General features: G+C 52.0%; 1 protein-coding gene across 1 annotated transcript in view; it reads left to right on the top strand.

Moving 5' to 3' along the window:
- LMF1 (lipase maturation factor 1) overlaps positions 1-16,947 on the top strand; it is a 263,087-nt gene that overhangs the window by 194,084 nt on the left and 52,056 nt on the right. Inside the window, exons 10-11 of the mRNA XM_063345009.1 lie at positions 1,071-1,183; positions 12,472-16,039. Coding sequence (XP_063201079.1) covers positions 1,071-1,183; positions 12,472-12,646 — 288 coding nt within the window. The 3' untranslated portion in view covers positions 12,647-16,039. The remainder of the gene's footprint in view (positions 1-1,070; positions 1,184-12,471; positions 16,040-16,947) is intronic.

Here is a 16,947-nt window from a genome sequence, read left to right as displayed (position 1 = left end):
GACAGATCAGATGAAAGGGAATAAAGAGGATGCAAGAAAAAGGAATCGGGAATAAAGAGGTCACTTTCTTCTGTTTTCTTCCTGATAACACAAACAAGGGATAGCAACCTGTTTTTAAATGATGGATGGATCATTTGAAATGAATGATCCGTTGCAATGATGGATCATTTCAAAATGTGCCATTACTGTTCCTCTGTGGAACTTGCTGCTGAAAGAAATTATTAAACTCAAGTGTTCTGGGGGACAGAATAGGCCAGAACCCCTCCAGCTATGGCAGATACACGTAAAGTCAAAAAGAGATTTGTGATCCAAGGTGTAGAAGGAGCCACAGCTGATGGGTGGTGGGGAGCACAGGGGGTGGTGGGTGCCCTGTACCCAGGCAAGGGCTGTGTGTGTTCTATCCATCTCCTGGACCAGCAATGCACCAGGCTTTCCTGGTAGCACCCAGTTGTAGGCTTCTCCCTAGCACTGGGACAAAGCAGTGCCGTGGGCTCGACAGGGCTGCAGGGCCGGTAGAACTGACCCTCAGGCGTGACGCCTTGAGCAGAGGTCACTGTCCGGGCTGGGGGAAGGTGGAGATGCATCCCTGACCGTCATCTCATCCCTGATCATCAGCTGAGCTGTGGCTGCTGGCTGTGGGCGTGCTCTGCACCCCGCTTAGCTGTGATGTGAACACCTTTGGGGATGCTCTAGATGGGGGACGCTACTTTGCAGTTGGGACAGGCTGGGAGCGTGCACGGAGCCGTCCCAGCTCTGCTAACGAACAGCTCATTAAACCTTCGCAACTTGCACACCCTCGGTTCTGTCCGTACCCTCAGGAGTGATTTCCAGGTGAGCCAAGCTCAGCGAAGCTCTCCCCACTCCCCACAGATGCCAGAGGGTCTCACTCTGGACCTCAAGGTGTTGGATTGCATGGGATCTATTCCTTGCAATGCCAGGAAATTCATCATTTGCTCCCCGAATCGGTTGTAATCCCTCCCCAGAGACCACGCAGAAGTCTTTAACGCTAATAACACTACGTGGCAAGCCCGGCAGTGCCTAACTTATATATTTCTTATTCCTTCCCTAAGACCTATGAGCAGAATGAATGGATAATCCACTTGGCTGGGAAGCTGCTGGCCCAGGAAGAGGAGACCTTGTCCTTGATGGCAACGAACCCGTTTGCGGGCAGAGAACCCCCACGGTAAGCTTCGAGTTTTGCCAACGGAGCTGGAAGTACCCAGGCTCCCTGTCGTTCTTGTCTTGGATGTGCACATGTGTTTCTGTTGATGGATTGAGTTTTGTATTTGATGGTACCCAGGTGGTCTTTAAATAGGGTGGGTTTAACATGAGGACATCGTGAAGAGCTGGTGCTCTCAGCATAATTAGGTCATCTTTTATGAAGAGCATGTTTGAGCTGATCATCCTTGTCCTCTGGGACAAGGAATGCCAAGGAACGGTGGGGACACAAGGACCCTTTGGTTGAGCCCGTTCCCAGGCAGGTCTGCGAAGGGCTCGGCGTTGCTTCTGTTGGACAGAAATCGTGGCTGCTGAAGTGGTTTCCTGCCCGTCAGCTTTAGATTTTTTGCCACGATCAGTCTGCGAGCTGAGATCAAAACCACCGTTTCTACCGGCCCACTGAGGTATTTCAAAGACAAAACAGTCCTGCAAAAGTGATTGTTTTTGTGGACACTTGTCTTGGAAGTGTTTGCATTTCCAATGAAGAGACAAAGCAAACATCAGCAAGTGAAAGGCACCGATGAAAACCCCAAGGTTTTCTACAAAAGGATATTTTTCACCAAAGTGCCTATTTTGCTGATGAAGTTATTTTTAGCTGAGAAAACATTTTAAGGGAATTTTGGATCAACTCAAGTAATTTTATGCTCTTGCTAATATTTTCCATTTGAGGCTCTCGAGATGCACTGCAAACAAGGATGAAGGTTCATGGCACCGTGTGAAATGAACTTCCTCTTGAACCCTGCTGATGTTTTTCAGCTTTAGTGCAGCGCATCCCTCAAATCTGAGGAGGGACTCCTTTTCCAGCTAAGACAGTAACAACTTCCACCTTGTACCAAAGTGCCTCCTCTGAGGTGGTTTACACACCTCAAGGTGGTATAAATGTATAAACCCAAGATGGTTTATACTCTGAGCTGACCGTATGTGTGTGTATGGTCTGCAGAACAACAGAGCAGAAGTGCAGCTTGGAATACAACTGCTAAGTGCGTTTCCCACCGTTATATTTGAGTATTTCTAATAACTATGTTTCTGGAGGTCCCCAGGCATCCAGCTCTGTCATAGCGCCCAGGCACCTTATCAGAGCGTCTGTACAGGCTGATGGGAACATACTCCCTCCAGGTACAGGAGCCAAAACTGCTGTAAGAACAGTTATTTTGGGTTATTTGCACGTACTGTCATTTGAGAACTGGTTTTCCCGTCGGTGCAGCATCGCAGAGCGAGCCAGCGGGCGCTTCCGACACCCGGGGCAGGATCCTGCCCGCAGGCCAGGGACTCGCAGCCGCACCGGAGTTCCTGTAAGCGATGGTTTACATCTCAGGGCGCGTTATAGGGAGGTGTCGCAGTTTGTTGGGTTACACAAGCAGCGTATCTGTTACACACAAATAATGACGCCTTGGCTCTGCTCCAGGAGGGCTCTGGGGAACCTCTATTAATTATTGCTACAAAAGGCGTGCTGGGCTAGACCAGGGCAGCCCTTGCCACGGACAGGTACATCTTTAATAACGTTTACGGGGGGGTTTTGGCTCTGATTAGCTGTGCTGGGCTTGGCATTCCATGCGAGGAGCAGCGCGTTGATGCTGCGCGATCAGATGGTCTGGCTCGGTGGCTCCGAGAGGAACCTGCCATCATGCATGAAACCTCCTTGCTATGGGTTGGGTTCCCACTTTGGCCATGTTTTCTCTTTGTTTTTATGGACCTTCGTTTGACTGCACATGCATTTATTGGCCAATGTAGAGTCTGCTTCTTGTGACAGCGAGCTGGACCTCCCCACTGCTCCCTGCCACCTCCTTTTCCAGGGCTGCTCAGCCCCCACGGAGGTTTCTGTTGATGGTTCTGGCGGTTTCTGTTGATGGATTGGGTTTTGTATTTGATGGTGCTGCTGCTCAGCCCCCATGGAGGTGGCACCTTTCTGCTGGCCAGGGAAGGGGCACGGTGCAGCCCCAGCACCTGCACAACCGCTCACATGGCAAAGGCGGTGGGTGCCTCATTAGGTGCTAACGAACGCTGGAGCTCACAGCGGGCAGAAAATTCAGCCCAGTGAGAATGGCTCACCCACCCGGATCTGGCAGGGTCTGGGTCCTTCGGGAGCTTATCAGGGAGATGGTGTTGGGGCATCGTTTGTAAGGCTGAGCTGGAAGAGCGACCGGAGAACCTGCATTGTGTCGGCTCTGTCCCGGGTGCGTTTATCCACCTCCAAACTTTGCTTGTGTCCCCGAGGCTCGGTGCTGTCAATTGACCGAGCGGCGTTCATTGCAGGGCATTCCCTTGCATTGCTTGTTTTTAATAAAAAAACGTAAAAACTAGAAGAAAGGAATTTGGTCCTGAGTGCTGGCTGACCCCGGGGGTTTTCAGCAGAACCTGGGGCCTTTAGACACCGAGTCACCAGTTTGAATTAGGTGTCCCCTGGTGCCAGCAGCCAGAAGCCATGACCATCTGGTGGCTGCTGGCAATAAACGGCTCTCGCAGTTCACGGAGCGACAGAAGCATTTGATAATCCCAGAGCTGTTTATTACCACATGTCCCCCAGTGCCATAAATGTTGCTCCTGGTACTCACCGCGACTGAGGCTGAAAACAAGACATTGTAAGAGATTAAAAAATCAAGACAATACGTATCCCATCTTGCCCTCCGAGATTTGCCATACATGGGCTGCATCTCTTCTGTGCTTTCTGGCACCAGTGGTTGTAAAAAAAATAAAACTAAATTCTGTTGAACACAGAAAACTCATTTTAAGATGAAAATAATGACGGGAGATGTGGCTGGGGTAACACTGCATTGCTCCAGGTGGTGAATAGGGTTTTTTTTTTATTGTATTCTGTAACAGGTGAGGAAGTGAAATATTCAGGAATCTAAAGCAAAACCAAAAGCAAATCTCTATCTTTGTTAGTTTTTATAGGATAACGATTGCAGAGCGTACAGAGGAATGGAAGCAGGTCCAATAAGTAATTCCGCAGCAGCGTGGATGCTGTGTTGAGCACACAGTGCTATAGATCTTGTTGAACAGGGTCTTGATTCATGCGTTACCTTGGTTTAACCAAAGCACAGACTCTGTTTTCACTCTTTAGCAGCTAGTTTATAGTAGGAAAAGATCAGGATCCAGCACTGGTTTTATGTGTCAGCTGCCTTTGCTCTGGCATTAGCTTTGCTTTAAAAGTTTTTCATGGGTCTAGTGTGTTTTTGGGTGGCGTAAAATAAAAATAACAATTTAAAAATGCTCGTTTTGGCTCAGACCAAACCCCAACACCCCGTTTCACTCTGGATCCCGGGTTGTGGGTCACGTTTGGGGTTTTAGCGAGCCAAATCCAGACACCGGGGACGTTGGCACCGTGCGGATTTTCACCCAGGTGCGAAGGCGAGGGCTGGGGACGCGGGTGGGAGCTCACCCTGCCCGTGCTGGGGCAGCGGGGCCGGGATCACATCACACCAGTCACCCATTCCTGTTGCTATTCAAGTTTCTTCAGTTATTGCATGTTTGCTGTTAGCGCTTTGCCTGCGTAAGGAAACCGCAGGGAACATTCGCCTTTTTTTGTTTTTTCCCCCCAGTTTTTGTGCCCCATCCCGATTCTGCTGGGTTTACACTCGTGGCGCTTGCGGCATCGGCTGCTTTTCACCCAGCGTTACTTCTGCTCGGGCGGGCTCGCCTGCATGGTTTGGGGGTGTTTTTTCTTTAAATTTCAAAAACACCGTTTCTTCGTTTAATTTTAAACGTCCCCTTGTTGCACGGTGGGGCTGACGAACCCCCTGCACCCACAGCACGGTTCCGGGTGCCTTCCCGGGGTAGAACCACGGCCGCAACGTGTGGGATCAGTCTGCACCCTGCGATATGGGTGCAACGAGTGTCAGAAGAGGCGGTTAGCAGGGTACCTACTTTTTTAATCCAGACCCCTTGTTAACTGAGCGCTGGATGCAGGCATCGTCAGCGCTGGCAGCCGCTTACAGCCAGCGATCGCCTTTTTGTTATAATTTCATTTTAGTTGTGAACAAAAGCCTTAACGTTCAGCCTCATGGGTGACACCTGGAAAGAAAAGGTAATTCAGGGTGGCTGTAGCTGTGGCAGTTTCCCGAGGGCATCCCTGCACCCTCAGCCGTGAGCCGGAGCCCGACTGCGGCTGCCGCAAACCTTGGAGACGCCTTCGCTCCCACCTTCCAGCTGCGGGTCGTGCCCAGCGCGGCTCGGCTCCCTTCGGTAGCTGGGTGGAAAAAAAAGCTAATTTCGCTACTATATCCCACCCCCCATCCACTCTAAAGGGAATTTTGAGACTTAATTATTTTCATTCCCTGCTAGACTAAATAATTAGGGGAAGGGACTGTTTTCCTTAAGAACATTACGCTCCATACTCCACGGAGTTTATTCTGTTAATGGAAACTCTACACCTTAAATAGCCAAGGGACTTTCAAAATGAGTTAATGCCTTCGAAATGAAATTTCTGAGACCAAAGTTTGTAGGTTTCTTTACAACGCTAGAAATTATAGTATTTTTTCAAGTGTGATAAACTTAAAATGAGAAACAGGTGACTGATTAAAAATGAGGGTATTGTTGAGCGCCCAGCCTAGCTGAGTGTGAAGCTTTACTTCAAGCGCAGTGATGTTTGTGGAATGTGGATTTACAAAATATTATTGTGCAGCGGATAGTTCATAAAACACCAGCCGTCATAAATCTGAACGGTAGGGCTTTGGCTGAGAAATTAATAAGTGTTTAACACACCGTCATGGAAACAGACTGCAACAATGAAAGAAAACAAAAATCAGCTTTTGCCTACAGAAGGAGGGGAAAAAAAAAAATCGGGTTTGTTTTTGACTGAAGTGTTCGGTGTCTCTGATATTAAATCATGTTCACTTCAGGACTTTTATTCCAATTATAGTAGCACTTTGTTGAAAAAGCCCCAACGTGTAGCTGAAGACCTGGATTTGTAGCGGAGCTGTTATTTAGGGAGGCAGCGCTTCCCATTTGATGCTACCTGGCTGCAGAAATGCAAGAAGAATATAGCCTTTGGTAATCTTTTTTTTTTTTTAAATTTGATTGCCCATTTATTTCCCATTTGTGTCACAGCTAGTGGGCTCGAGACCCAGGGGCCTGTTGGACTGGATTTTCAGGCCGTGTAAGTCACCATGGACCCTGGCAGAAGGTGTAGGTCCTTTCCTACGGGACCCGCGGAGATGTACAGCCCAAGCCATGGGAAGGGTTTTGTCGTATTTGCACGGTGTAGAAGCCACTTTGGGGGCTGCTGCCTTGGACACCCCCAAAAGAGGTAAAGGTAATTCTGTAGCTATCAAGAACGGCACTGAGAGCAGGCAGAGATTATGGGATTATTGGAAAATAACCCCATTGGGGTTATTTCCACCCCATCCTTGGGATGCAGGTGGAAATGACATTTCTGCTCTGCAAGGTCGCTCCCCAGAAGTCTTTAAGTGGGAGCGGTGCTCATGGATATGGGATGCTCCATGGGGATGCAAGTCCTTAAACTTGGTTTTGCTGAATCCCAAGTGCCTCCTCTCACCCCGAGGCATTTTCCCGCTGGGACAAGTCTCCCCCCAGGTATCCGTGTGGTCCACACAATGTGACAGCCTAAGGGAACGATGTAAATCTGCGGAGTCCCCGAAGCCTCTCCCACAAGCGCTGGTGCGTTCTGCACAGAGAAGTAAAATATTTCTTACAGTTTTCTCACTGAAAAGCGGTTTTGCCAGCAATGAATCTGTCCTGGGAAGTGACAGGATCCTCAGAGGTGAAAAAGTATAAACACGTTCTTTTGGCTTTCTCAGTGGGTTTCGCCGTAGCGAAATGTTTTATTGCAGTTTGTTTCTTCTTTCCCTTTGTACTGTAATTTAAAAGAAAACCTTCAGTTTATCGTCAGCGTTCTAACATTTGATATTATCAGAATGAAATGATTCCACTGTCCTGAATGAAAGTGTAAGGGATTTTCTTTTGGTAAAAACAACCTCAGCCTTTCAGTGTTGTCAGGGAGGGCAGAGCTCATCTCAAAGGGTCAGGATTTTCCCCAGGATGGGAAGTCTGGTTCCCAGCCACCTCTTGCAGCGGTGGCGGATGCAGCCATGGGGCAGCTTCACTGTGGCCAGACTGTGCCGCGTGTCCCGTGGCCGTGGGAGACATCTCCCTTGGCAAGGGCAGCTCCTACACCTTGGCTCCATCAGGATTATCGGCCCCATCCCCTTCACACCTGGGAAGCACTAAGCTGAAACCCACACGCTGGGTCTGCCTGTGCCAAAAGTAATCCCAGCCCGTGCTGTGAGCCCCGGGGGGAGCCAGGTTTCCTTCCCCCCAGGGTTTGCTCTGCTCTGGGTAGAGATGCAGCCTCTCAGCCTCCCTTTCTAACCTGTCCATGGGGGAATAAACCCACTTTCCCATCTCCAAGAGAGTTTTGAGGATGCTCTGGCTCTGCAGGACCAGGTCTTGCAGGAGCCTTGGAGAAAGAGAAGTCAGCAGCGTTGAAAAACAACCCATAAAACTGCCCTTATTCTGCAAACTTGGGCCAAGATGAATTTATGATCCCTCCTGCTAACGGGGCTAGAACAAGCAAGAAAGCCGATGATGGAGGCTCTGTTACTGTAATGAATTTGTACTTTCCACTGCCACTCACTCCCTGATTTACAATGGAATGGGGAACTTTAAGATAAAAAAAAAAAAACCAACACAAAAAAAAAAACCAACCCCCAATCGAAAAGACGCCCCGTGTTTTGGTTTCTTTCTTCCCTCTCCCACCCCGCCTTGCCCTGTCAGGCCATTAATTCTAACAGAAACCACCGGCTCTGGTTTTTTCCCTCGAACCCCTCAGCTGTTGCAGGGAGACAGCTGCACCCTCTGGAACTAATTACAGCTGTCTGGGAGATTTAGCCCTCCATCCCAACAACTCCAATATTGCTGCTAATTTTTAACACGTACAGTTGGAAGATGTCATAATAGGCTGATATATGATTGAATCTTAAAAGTGCTACAGCGCAGCTGCTACCGGGCATCTGGTGGGATGAATATATTGATTTAAAAAATAATGCTTATTATTTTTAGCCTTTCTGCCCTCCCTGAGGCTGTAGCTTTGCCCGACCCGGGTGGTGATGGAGAGTGGGTGCTTGCCAGAAGGGTGGTGGCAGGCGGGTCCTGGAGTCCCTTGGGGGTCAGTGGGTCCCTCTGGGTGGCTCACTGGTCCTCCCTCTTCCAGCCATCCGCACCGGGATCAGCGCTGTCGCTCTGCCAGCACCTCCCGGGCACTGCATTGACCTCAGGAGAAGCTGCCAAAGGGTCACTTCTATCCTGTGTCCTCCTTCCCTGTTGTTATTATAGCAGAGGGGGTTTTCCATCTTCTGGAGGAGAAACCTCTGACTTGCTCTGTCTGACCGTGTCTTGTTTCTTGCCTCTCAAGTGATTATTTTGCTCTCGTGTGTCTCTTCAGGCACCTAACCTGGGCTCAGCTGGTTCAACCTGATGCTTCTCCTGAGCAGTTTCCCAACCCGGCTGCAGTGCCTGGTGCTTCCCAGGGAGCCAGGAGGAGCTGCCGGCTTGCATTCGCTCAGCAAATCCTGGGAAACTGCTCGCAGCCGGGATTTTCCTTCCTGACCTTTCTGTCTCCTCTGAAACATGGGTCCTGCCCATCTTTCTCCAAGTGTGAGTGACCACCTGTGGCATTAGACTGCTTTAAATGGAGAGGAAGTCAGATAGCTGCTTCACAACCTCCTTGAAGATGTTCCCATTTCTCCAGAGCAGCAAGCAAGGTTTCGACATTCTGGCACTTTCCTGCATCAGAGAGGGCTCAGAGACCTGTGGGTCCTTTCCACCAGCCAGAAGGTCTTCACCTGAGCCCCAAAGTTGCAAAAATCACAAGCAATTGCTGATAAGCCGATCTGTAGCTTGTAGCAGTTTCCTAATCTGCAGGCAACCACGCATGTGTGCATCTCGCCTGGGTTACAAGCTGTCCAGGGCTCCAAGCGATGCTTGTAAACTCCATGAGCCCTGAAGTGATGGGCTCTGTGGAGTTAATGCTTCAGCCCTGTTAGCACAGGAGTGGGTTCGCTCCCCGAATCCCCAGAGGAGGGAGCAAATCCAGCGAGGCAGCGCTGGAGGAGTTTCCAAGTTCCGTAACTTCAGGACGGAGGCGCGCAGGTAGATTATAAATAGTGGGGTAGCTTGTAAACTCTATGAGCCCTGAAATGAGGGGCTCCAGTGAGTATTAAGTTCTGCAGCTTTTACATCCGTGAGCCTTGCAAGGGAAGATTCCCATGGGTTCCAGGTTTTCTATGTTTCTCCCACAGCCGTAACCCCAGGAAGGATGGAGAGGATGGATAACCGTGGGGTCTGGATGCTGCCGTCGTGTTTTGATGCTTAGACATATTGTGATGCTCAGAAGTATTCCTGCTGCACTTTCTCCATCCTGCAGCACGCGTTGGCTGCTGTAACCCAGTAAAGGCTCTTTGGTGCCTCCATTGACCAGAATGGAAACCTTCAAGTCTTGAATCCCAGAGGAGCACTGGCAGGCTGTGCTGTGCTGGAGCTTTATAGCTCATCGCTGGGTGAGTGGTTCAGCTCCTGGAAAAGCTCGACTCAACTTGTAACCTCCATGGAGTTTACAAACTCCACAGCCAATGAAACCGTGCAGGTTCCTCTTCCATGGAGCTTGTCATCCTGACGTGGACCGTGCATCCTGACACTCCAGCTGACGGCTCAGGTGGAGCGGGCTGGGGAAAGCAGAGTGACTGTGGCTGGGACAAGAGGGTGGCTGAATTTAGAGGTCGGGGGGCTTGAGGGGGACTCCTCAGATCGATTTAGGCTCTGAACAGAAGAGCCTGAAACACAGTCAGATAGAACGGCAAACTTTATGCCACAAAAATGCATCTTCAATTGCATGTGGTTGCTTTAATGCTCACACGGTTCTAGTTTTACATGCCGATCCCTTTGATAGCAAACATTTTAATAGACAGAGAACATATGGGAAAAATCATACCAAATCAGATGATAGATATTATTTAATCTGGGCAGGCAAGCCCGTTCGAAAGGGACAAGGAAATTTTCATTCCAGAGGGGTTATAGGACAGCCCTTGAGGCTGGGGAGAAGGCGCTCCTGTGTCTGAGCAGAGAGCTGGCATCTCCTGAGGTCTCCTGGGTCTGCCCTGGGGTGAGTGAACTGCTCTCTGCGCCCTGTGTGCCCAGCTAGAAAATGGAAACTTTGCCAGAGGGGGTTTGCAAATCGCTCCTTCAGCGTGGGGCGCCCCGTTAGACCCATATTGTGGGTGTATGTGGAGACGGAGCCAGCTTGGTAGATGCCCTGCGGTCACTTAGTGAAGAAAAAACCCCCAAAGCCTTGGTGTGGCAGACGGAGGGAGGCTTCGAGCTGGAGAGGGACTGACATAAAATCAGCCACTGAAGCTTTTTGGGGAGGTGGATATGTGTTTTGAATTCAAGAAAGCAATCAAGCAGCACAGCTTGGAAATCTCTATCCATCCTGGACAGGAGACTGCAGGCTACCTGGACCCAGGGGAACGTTGCCGTTCAGTAATGCTCTAATTATTAACAGGAAATTTTGTGCTCCTGCGAAGTAAACACTGTGGGAGTAACACTTCAGCCCCCGTTTGACTTTTACCAGCCTCAGAAAAGGAGGGGGGAGAGAGGGTGTAGAAATGGCCCTGACTGTAATGAAGCCAGCAGCTGCAGGGCAGCATTTATGGTGATGAGATGCAGGTTTGTGCAGCCCGAGCCCCACACGGGGCTTTGGCATTGCCCCCTCCTCTCCCCCTTTGCCTTCCCGTATTTGAGGGCTGGTATCCTGCCCCCCGGCAGCCCCCCGGCAGCGAGGCGGGCTGCTGGAGGCCCTGACAGGGAGCGATACGGCATCAGGGGACACCTCCGTCTGTCCCCACGCTTCCCTTGGCACCCAGCCCTTAGCAGTCGTTTAAATTAGAGCTGTCCCAGGGTAGCTCCAAATGCTTTAGCCTGGGCTTCCTTGGATCCCACCTTCATCCTCAGCGGAGGGGGAAGTGCGGAGATATTTGTCCTATTTTTGCTCCAACCAGCAGACAATCAGAAAACAGAAAAGTCGGCAGCAGGCGACGGGTGTGATGAACAGCTCCGCGTTAATGTGTTTTAAGAGAATCGTTTCTGTATTACTCACCTGGGTACCCAGCACGATCCAAATTGAGATGTCGAGATGCGATTGCAGCAGACCTTTTAATTGGGTGCAGTTTTATCTGTCGTCTGCAATCTGCCCTGCTTCCCGTCGGAGTGCCGGTCTTAGGAAGGTGAGCGCTAACGGCAAATATACAGGAGTCGTCCCTAATTATTTTAGCAGTAGGAAGGAACTTTACGGCTGCCCGAGGTGCAGCCCCGGGAGCGAGCAGCTGCGGGAGCGCGGTGCCCTGCTCAGTAGCTGGGTTTGTATTTTAGTAGCGAAGCAAAGCAGGTTTAAATGAGCATTGACATGACTTTGACATTTTTATATTGTGGGTTATTTTATGAACTTATCCAGCAAATGCAGCGATGCACTCTGCAAACAGGGACCACAACGCTGGAGGACCGGGGTGTTACTCCTTCTCTTGTCAGCATGCCCTACATCAAGCGGGACCAAACCTCTCGAACCGAGCGGCATGGTTAGCCTCCGAATGTGTTTCGCGACACTGATGAATGCTTCTTTCTGCACTGTTTTAAAATCTCCTTTTCTGTCAACTCCCAAGGCGGCCAGAAAACAGATGCGCTCGTAGCCCCGCTAATAAGCCGCGGAGCAGAAGGAGCAGCCGCTGGCTGGGGCAGAGGGATGCTGGGGGAGCTGGGGCAGCAGTCGGGCTCTCTACCTAAAAAATGTCCCAGGCAGAAATACTCCATAGTTACTCTCAGAAAAGAAAAAAAAAAAAAAAAACAATTTCCTGCCTTTATTATTATTCTTTCAAACTTGGCTGTAGAGAGGTGTGTGGGGCTCACGCTGGCAGTGGGGAGCGCAAAGGGCGGGGGTGTTAAAGTTCCTCTGCCTTGTGCATCATTCCCAAATTGCATCAAGAGGAGCCCGGGAGCTCCCCAGTGCCTTGCTCCAGCAGGGGTGGCTGCATCGCTGCCTCCGGCTGTGGGCATCCCAGGGATGGATGGAGCACCAGGATGCGGGAGCCAGCCAGGCTGAGCACCCTCAAGCTGATTTGTCCATCCAGCTACAGAAAGGCTCAAAAAATCCATGCCCAGGGGACCATAAATAGGGTCTGACACCTTTTCGCCTCTACCCGGCAGAAGTGCCAGCCCCTCGTGAGCAGAGTGTTCTTTGTTTCTCCACAGGTGGATCCGAGGGGAACACTTCAAGTACAAATTCAGCCAACCCGGGGGAAAGCACGCCAGAGAGGGGAAGTGGTGGATTCGGAAGAGGATCGGCCCTTACTTCCCCCCTGTCAACCTCCAGGGCCTGAAGAAGTTTTATGAAGACAGGAACTGGCCGTACCCAGTGCGAGACTGATGGAGGAGGGTGAACAAGGTCGAGAGGGACCGGCTGGGGAAGAGGGAGAGCAGTCAGCTCCCTTACAAACTACATGTCTTGCCTTTCTCTGTATTTTTTATCCATATCCTTGTTTACACATATTTCACGGAAGGTTCCAGCCAACCTGTCCTGTTGTGGTCTGTTTTTTCTCATCTTTCTGTTTCTTTCTGTTCATCCTTCTCACCACGGCCTTGCCTGATGATCGATTTCTTTTGCCAGGCTGCTCCCTTCGGAAATCCTCAGCTCTAGAGTTTGAGAAAAAGGTGAACAAATACTGTGATTAGTTTTGGGGAGGTGTTGGTGTTGCTTTCCCTGACCCATTGCATTGTGTGATGGCTGCAGAGGCGCAAGGTGAGATTTCGGGGTGGTCTTCTGCCTCGGCCAGTGCTCACAGGTTCACTGGAGGCCGGCATCGGGCAAAGCAGCCAGGTCTTGCTCTGCAGCTGCCTCATGCAGAGCTGATGCTGGCCCGGCACAGGGCACCGCTCCTCCATCCCATCCCATCCCATCCCATCCCATCCCATCCCATCCCATCCCATCCCATCCCATCCCATCCCATCCCATCCCCACGTGCACTGCACCACCAGCACTGAGCCATCAAAGCTGCTTTATTCCCAACATAGCTGTCCCCACGGTGCCCTTGCTGTCACCCTGGGAAGGGCCCGGTCGCCACCTTCTCACCGCAGGTTAATGATGGGGCTGAGCTACGCGTCCTGCCCGCCAGGCATGGTCCGAGTGTCCCGCAGTTCATCTCCGGGGCAGCACGGCAAGCTGGGACTGGGCAGTGCCCCCAGCCTGGGGAAAACACCCTGGGACCTCACCCTGAATTTCCCCTGTCCCTCCAGTTTGCTTTGGAGCCTCTCCTCATCTCGGTCTTTGTTTAAAATCACTCCGAATTGTCCCACCGCTTGATGAGCCCCAAATCACGGTGATGGGAGGGGAGTGAGAGCAAGGACGGTGTGTGACACAGCCAGCAACTGGCCAGGGTAGTTTATAATAATCAATTGCTTGTTAGCACATTCTGCTGCACGCGTTTCTTCTTGCAGAGGTAAAAAAAAGATCAAAGCAACCTGTGTAATGCATAAACCCCCGTTGTATCAGGGCTCGCCTGCAGAAAGCCGCAGGTTTACTGAGAAACCCGAAATAGCTCCTTGCTGGAGCTGCCGTGTGGGCTTGGTGACTCAGCCCCGAGGACAAGCACAGCCCTGTGCGGCTGCCCTGTGCCATGTCCCAGCGCTGCCCATGCTCGTGGGTCGCCCGGGCGGCAGCGGCCGGGTTGGAAAGGCGGCCGGAGTCAACAAGTCTGCCGCCAGCCCCACCACCTTTAAACAGGTCTTGTTTTAACGGGCCCTGGCCTGGCAGCACAGACGCACGGGGCTGCGCCTTCCTGTTTGCTTAACCTGGGATTTTTATAACTGGTGCTTTTTGTCAGCAGCCCCGGGGCTGAAATCCGCCTGTTTGGGGAGCTGGCGGAGTTTGGTGCCGGGGTCGTCTGACCGGCTGGTGTTCAGGAGGAGCCCAGCATCCCACGGGCACAGTCCAGCGCTGCCGGCCATCCACGCGCCCAAGCAGGAGAGAGCAGGGAGAAGCACGGAAAAGGGCTCGCCAGCCTTTTCCCCCTGGGTTTGTGCTCTGACATTCACCTTGGCTCCCCGGGGAGGAATTCCAGTGGCTGGAAAGCTTACAATAAAGCTTTCACCCTTCCAGAGCAAATTCAGCCCAAGCCACGTGCACGGGGAGAAGCGTCGCCGTGTGCCAGGCTCTGAAGCGGCTCGGTGCTCAGGGCACAGCCGTCCTCCCCAGTGGCCACCAACCTGGTGGGGACCAGTGGGCACCGTGGGAGGCAGAGGCGGTGGCCACGTCTCTGTCCCCATCCCCAGGGCTCATCCCTCTGAGCCCGTCCCCTCCCACGCGAGGTGTGCCGAAAGCAGCCAAATGTGGTTTTGAAAGAAAAACGGGTCCAAACTGGGAAGAGCAAACCAGCAGGTAACTCTGGCGCTGGTGTGGGGCAGCGCGGGCTGTGGATGCGGGCACAGAAATGCCATTTCACGCATATCTTCCCCCTTTTTGACTGCGCGTACCGAATGGGCACCACCGGGAGTGTGTATTTATGGAAAGGGATTAAAGCAAACAAGCTCTTGCATAACCAGAGGGAGGTACGCTCATTTTTTATTTTTTCTAAAAGTGTTAAAAAGGGGAAATGGCAGCAGCCCCGGGAGGGCAGCCCAGCCCTGGGTGCAGTCCCCAGGTGCCCGCCCTGATGTGGTTCACCGGGGACATGCCAGCTCCCACGGGGATGAGGTGACAGGCAGTAAATAAGGTGCGTCCTGGGTGTCGTGGCACTTATTTGCATTTGAGGGAGTGCCTGGTGTCGTGTCTGCGCATCTGACCGCTGCCCCAGTGCGCCCAGCACATCTCCCTTCCTTCGTGGCATTGCAGGGTGCGTTTGCACGGCGCCTCCCGCTTGGTTTGTGGTTACTTTGTGGCTGCTCCATCCCGGGCAGATCCCACTTGATGTGGCTGGAGGGAGCGGGAGGACCCTGGGGTGGTCTCCTGCCCGGGAGCTGGGAGGCTCGGAGGTCCTGTAGCACCGGGGGTGCAGGCTCTGCGGGGTGCCGGGAGGTGCCCGGCTTTGCCAGGGAGGAGCCAGCGGGCAGGGAGCGATGGCTGGCAGTTGGCACCCGGGAAAGCCGTGACAGCGGCGGAGGTGCGGAGCCCGTGGCTTGGAGCCGCCGCGCGTCTGTAAGATGTTAACACTCTTGGCCGGGGACCGGGAAAGTCCTAAACGTTACCCGGTCTTCTTCGAACCAAGACGAATGGTTTAATTGCGGGGCTTGGAGCAACGTATAGGGTGCTCCAAATTGTAAATAACGTTTATGACTCAATTGTGTTTTCCTAAATATTTGCCATAGTTGGAAACCAATGCTCTTCTGCGAACAATGGAAGAACATTTTGTTCCGATTACCGTGCGGAGAGACGAGGGCAAACGCTGTGATCCTGCATCTCTCTCCCATTATCGTCCTTCCTGGCTTGGCCGACCCGCCGAGGGGCCGGGGACGACGGAGGCCAGGTTGTGTCCCTCGGGATCGGCGTAGTTCAGGGGTGGGGGATCATGTCTCCGTGGGTATGGGAGATAACAGTGTGGGTTCGCACTGAGCATCTCCGTCAACGTGAGCTCAGGTGCTGCCTGCGCGTACCTCTTTGCTAGATGTTATTTTAGGCATTTTATTTATTTTTCAATTTTCTTCTCCCACGGCTGAAATTGAGCCCTGGAGTTGGATGCACAGAGCAAGGCTGGACCCTGTCCCATCACCCTGTCCCACCTTGGGCAGCCGCCGGCAGTCGGGCACTTCGGCAGGATTTTTTCGGGAGGTGAGTTGGCCAAGAACAGCACGTGGTGTCCGTGTGCTCTCTGGCTTGATGGGATTATGGAGCCTGCCATGAAAAGGCACTTTTCACCTTCCCAGCACCCGGGACAGCCTGTGCCCCGCTGTCCCTTGCCACCAGCGCCATCCCTGACCACGCGGGACCCTGCTCCTGGGCAGGGACTTGCTGCAACAAAAGCCATTAAGGATCCCACCTCGGCGGCTGCACCTATCCCTCTGCTGGGGGTCCCTGCCTTGGGATCCTCCAGGCAAAGCCGGGGCATTTTAAGTGGCTGTTAAAAGCGACTCTGCCCCGCAGCCGCGCTGTCTGCTCCCCATCCCCGTCCGTCCTTCGGCTCTAATGCGAACAAGCTGGGGCGGGCGGGCAGCACCACCCGGCTCCGTGGGTGCCGGGAGCTGGCGGCTTTGATAACAGTACGATAACACCATGAGGGTGCCCCACTGCGTGGGTGACGGGTGACGGACGTCCCCCGGGCATCCCTCGCGGGCTGGTCACCAGCAGCCAATGGTGCTGGCCTCCCCCCTCCCCAATTTAATTAATTTCTTTCGGTTTCCAACCTCTGGGTCAGGGATAATGGAACCCAGACCGGCATTTCCATTCCTGTTTGCTGCGCGTTGTGCTTGTTAAGCTTTTTTTTTTTAACTTTTCTTTTTTTTCTTTTTTTTTTTTTTTTTTTAAATCAAAAATTCTCGCTCTGCTCCAGAGCACTGGCTGGAAGATAATACACATTCAAAGGCAGCGAGGAAGGTGCATGCAGGGGATTAAATTAGAAACGTTTCCCTGGGACAAAATTTTGAAAAAGAAAAGAAACAATTATTTAGAGGGGCTGAGGAAATCGGAACCACATTGTATTATCTGTTGACTAGAAGTTTTCTTGCAGAGATCTTTTTTTT

The sequence above is a fragment of the Chroicocephalus ridibundus genome, chromosome 8 (genome assembly GCF_963924245.1).
Source record: "Chroicocephalus ridibundus chromosome 8, bChrRid1.1, whole genome shotgun sequence".
Classification (NCBI taxonomy): domain Eukaryota; kingdom Metazoa; phylum Chordata; class Aves; order Charadriiformes; family Laridae; genus Chroicocephalus; species Chroicocephalus ridibundus.
The sequence above is the reverse complement of the archived record's forward strand: the minus strand, read 5'-3'. Positions and strand labels throughout refer to the sequence as shown.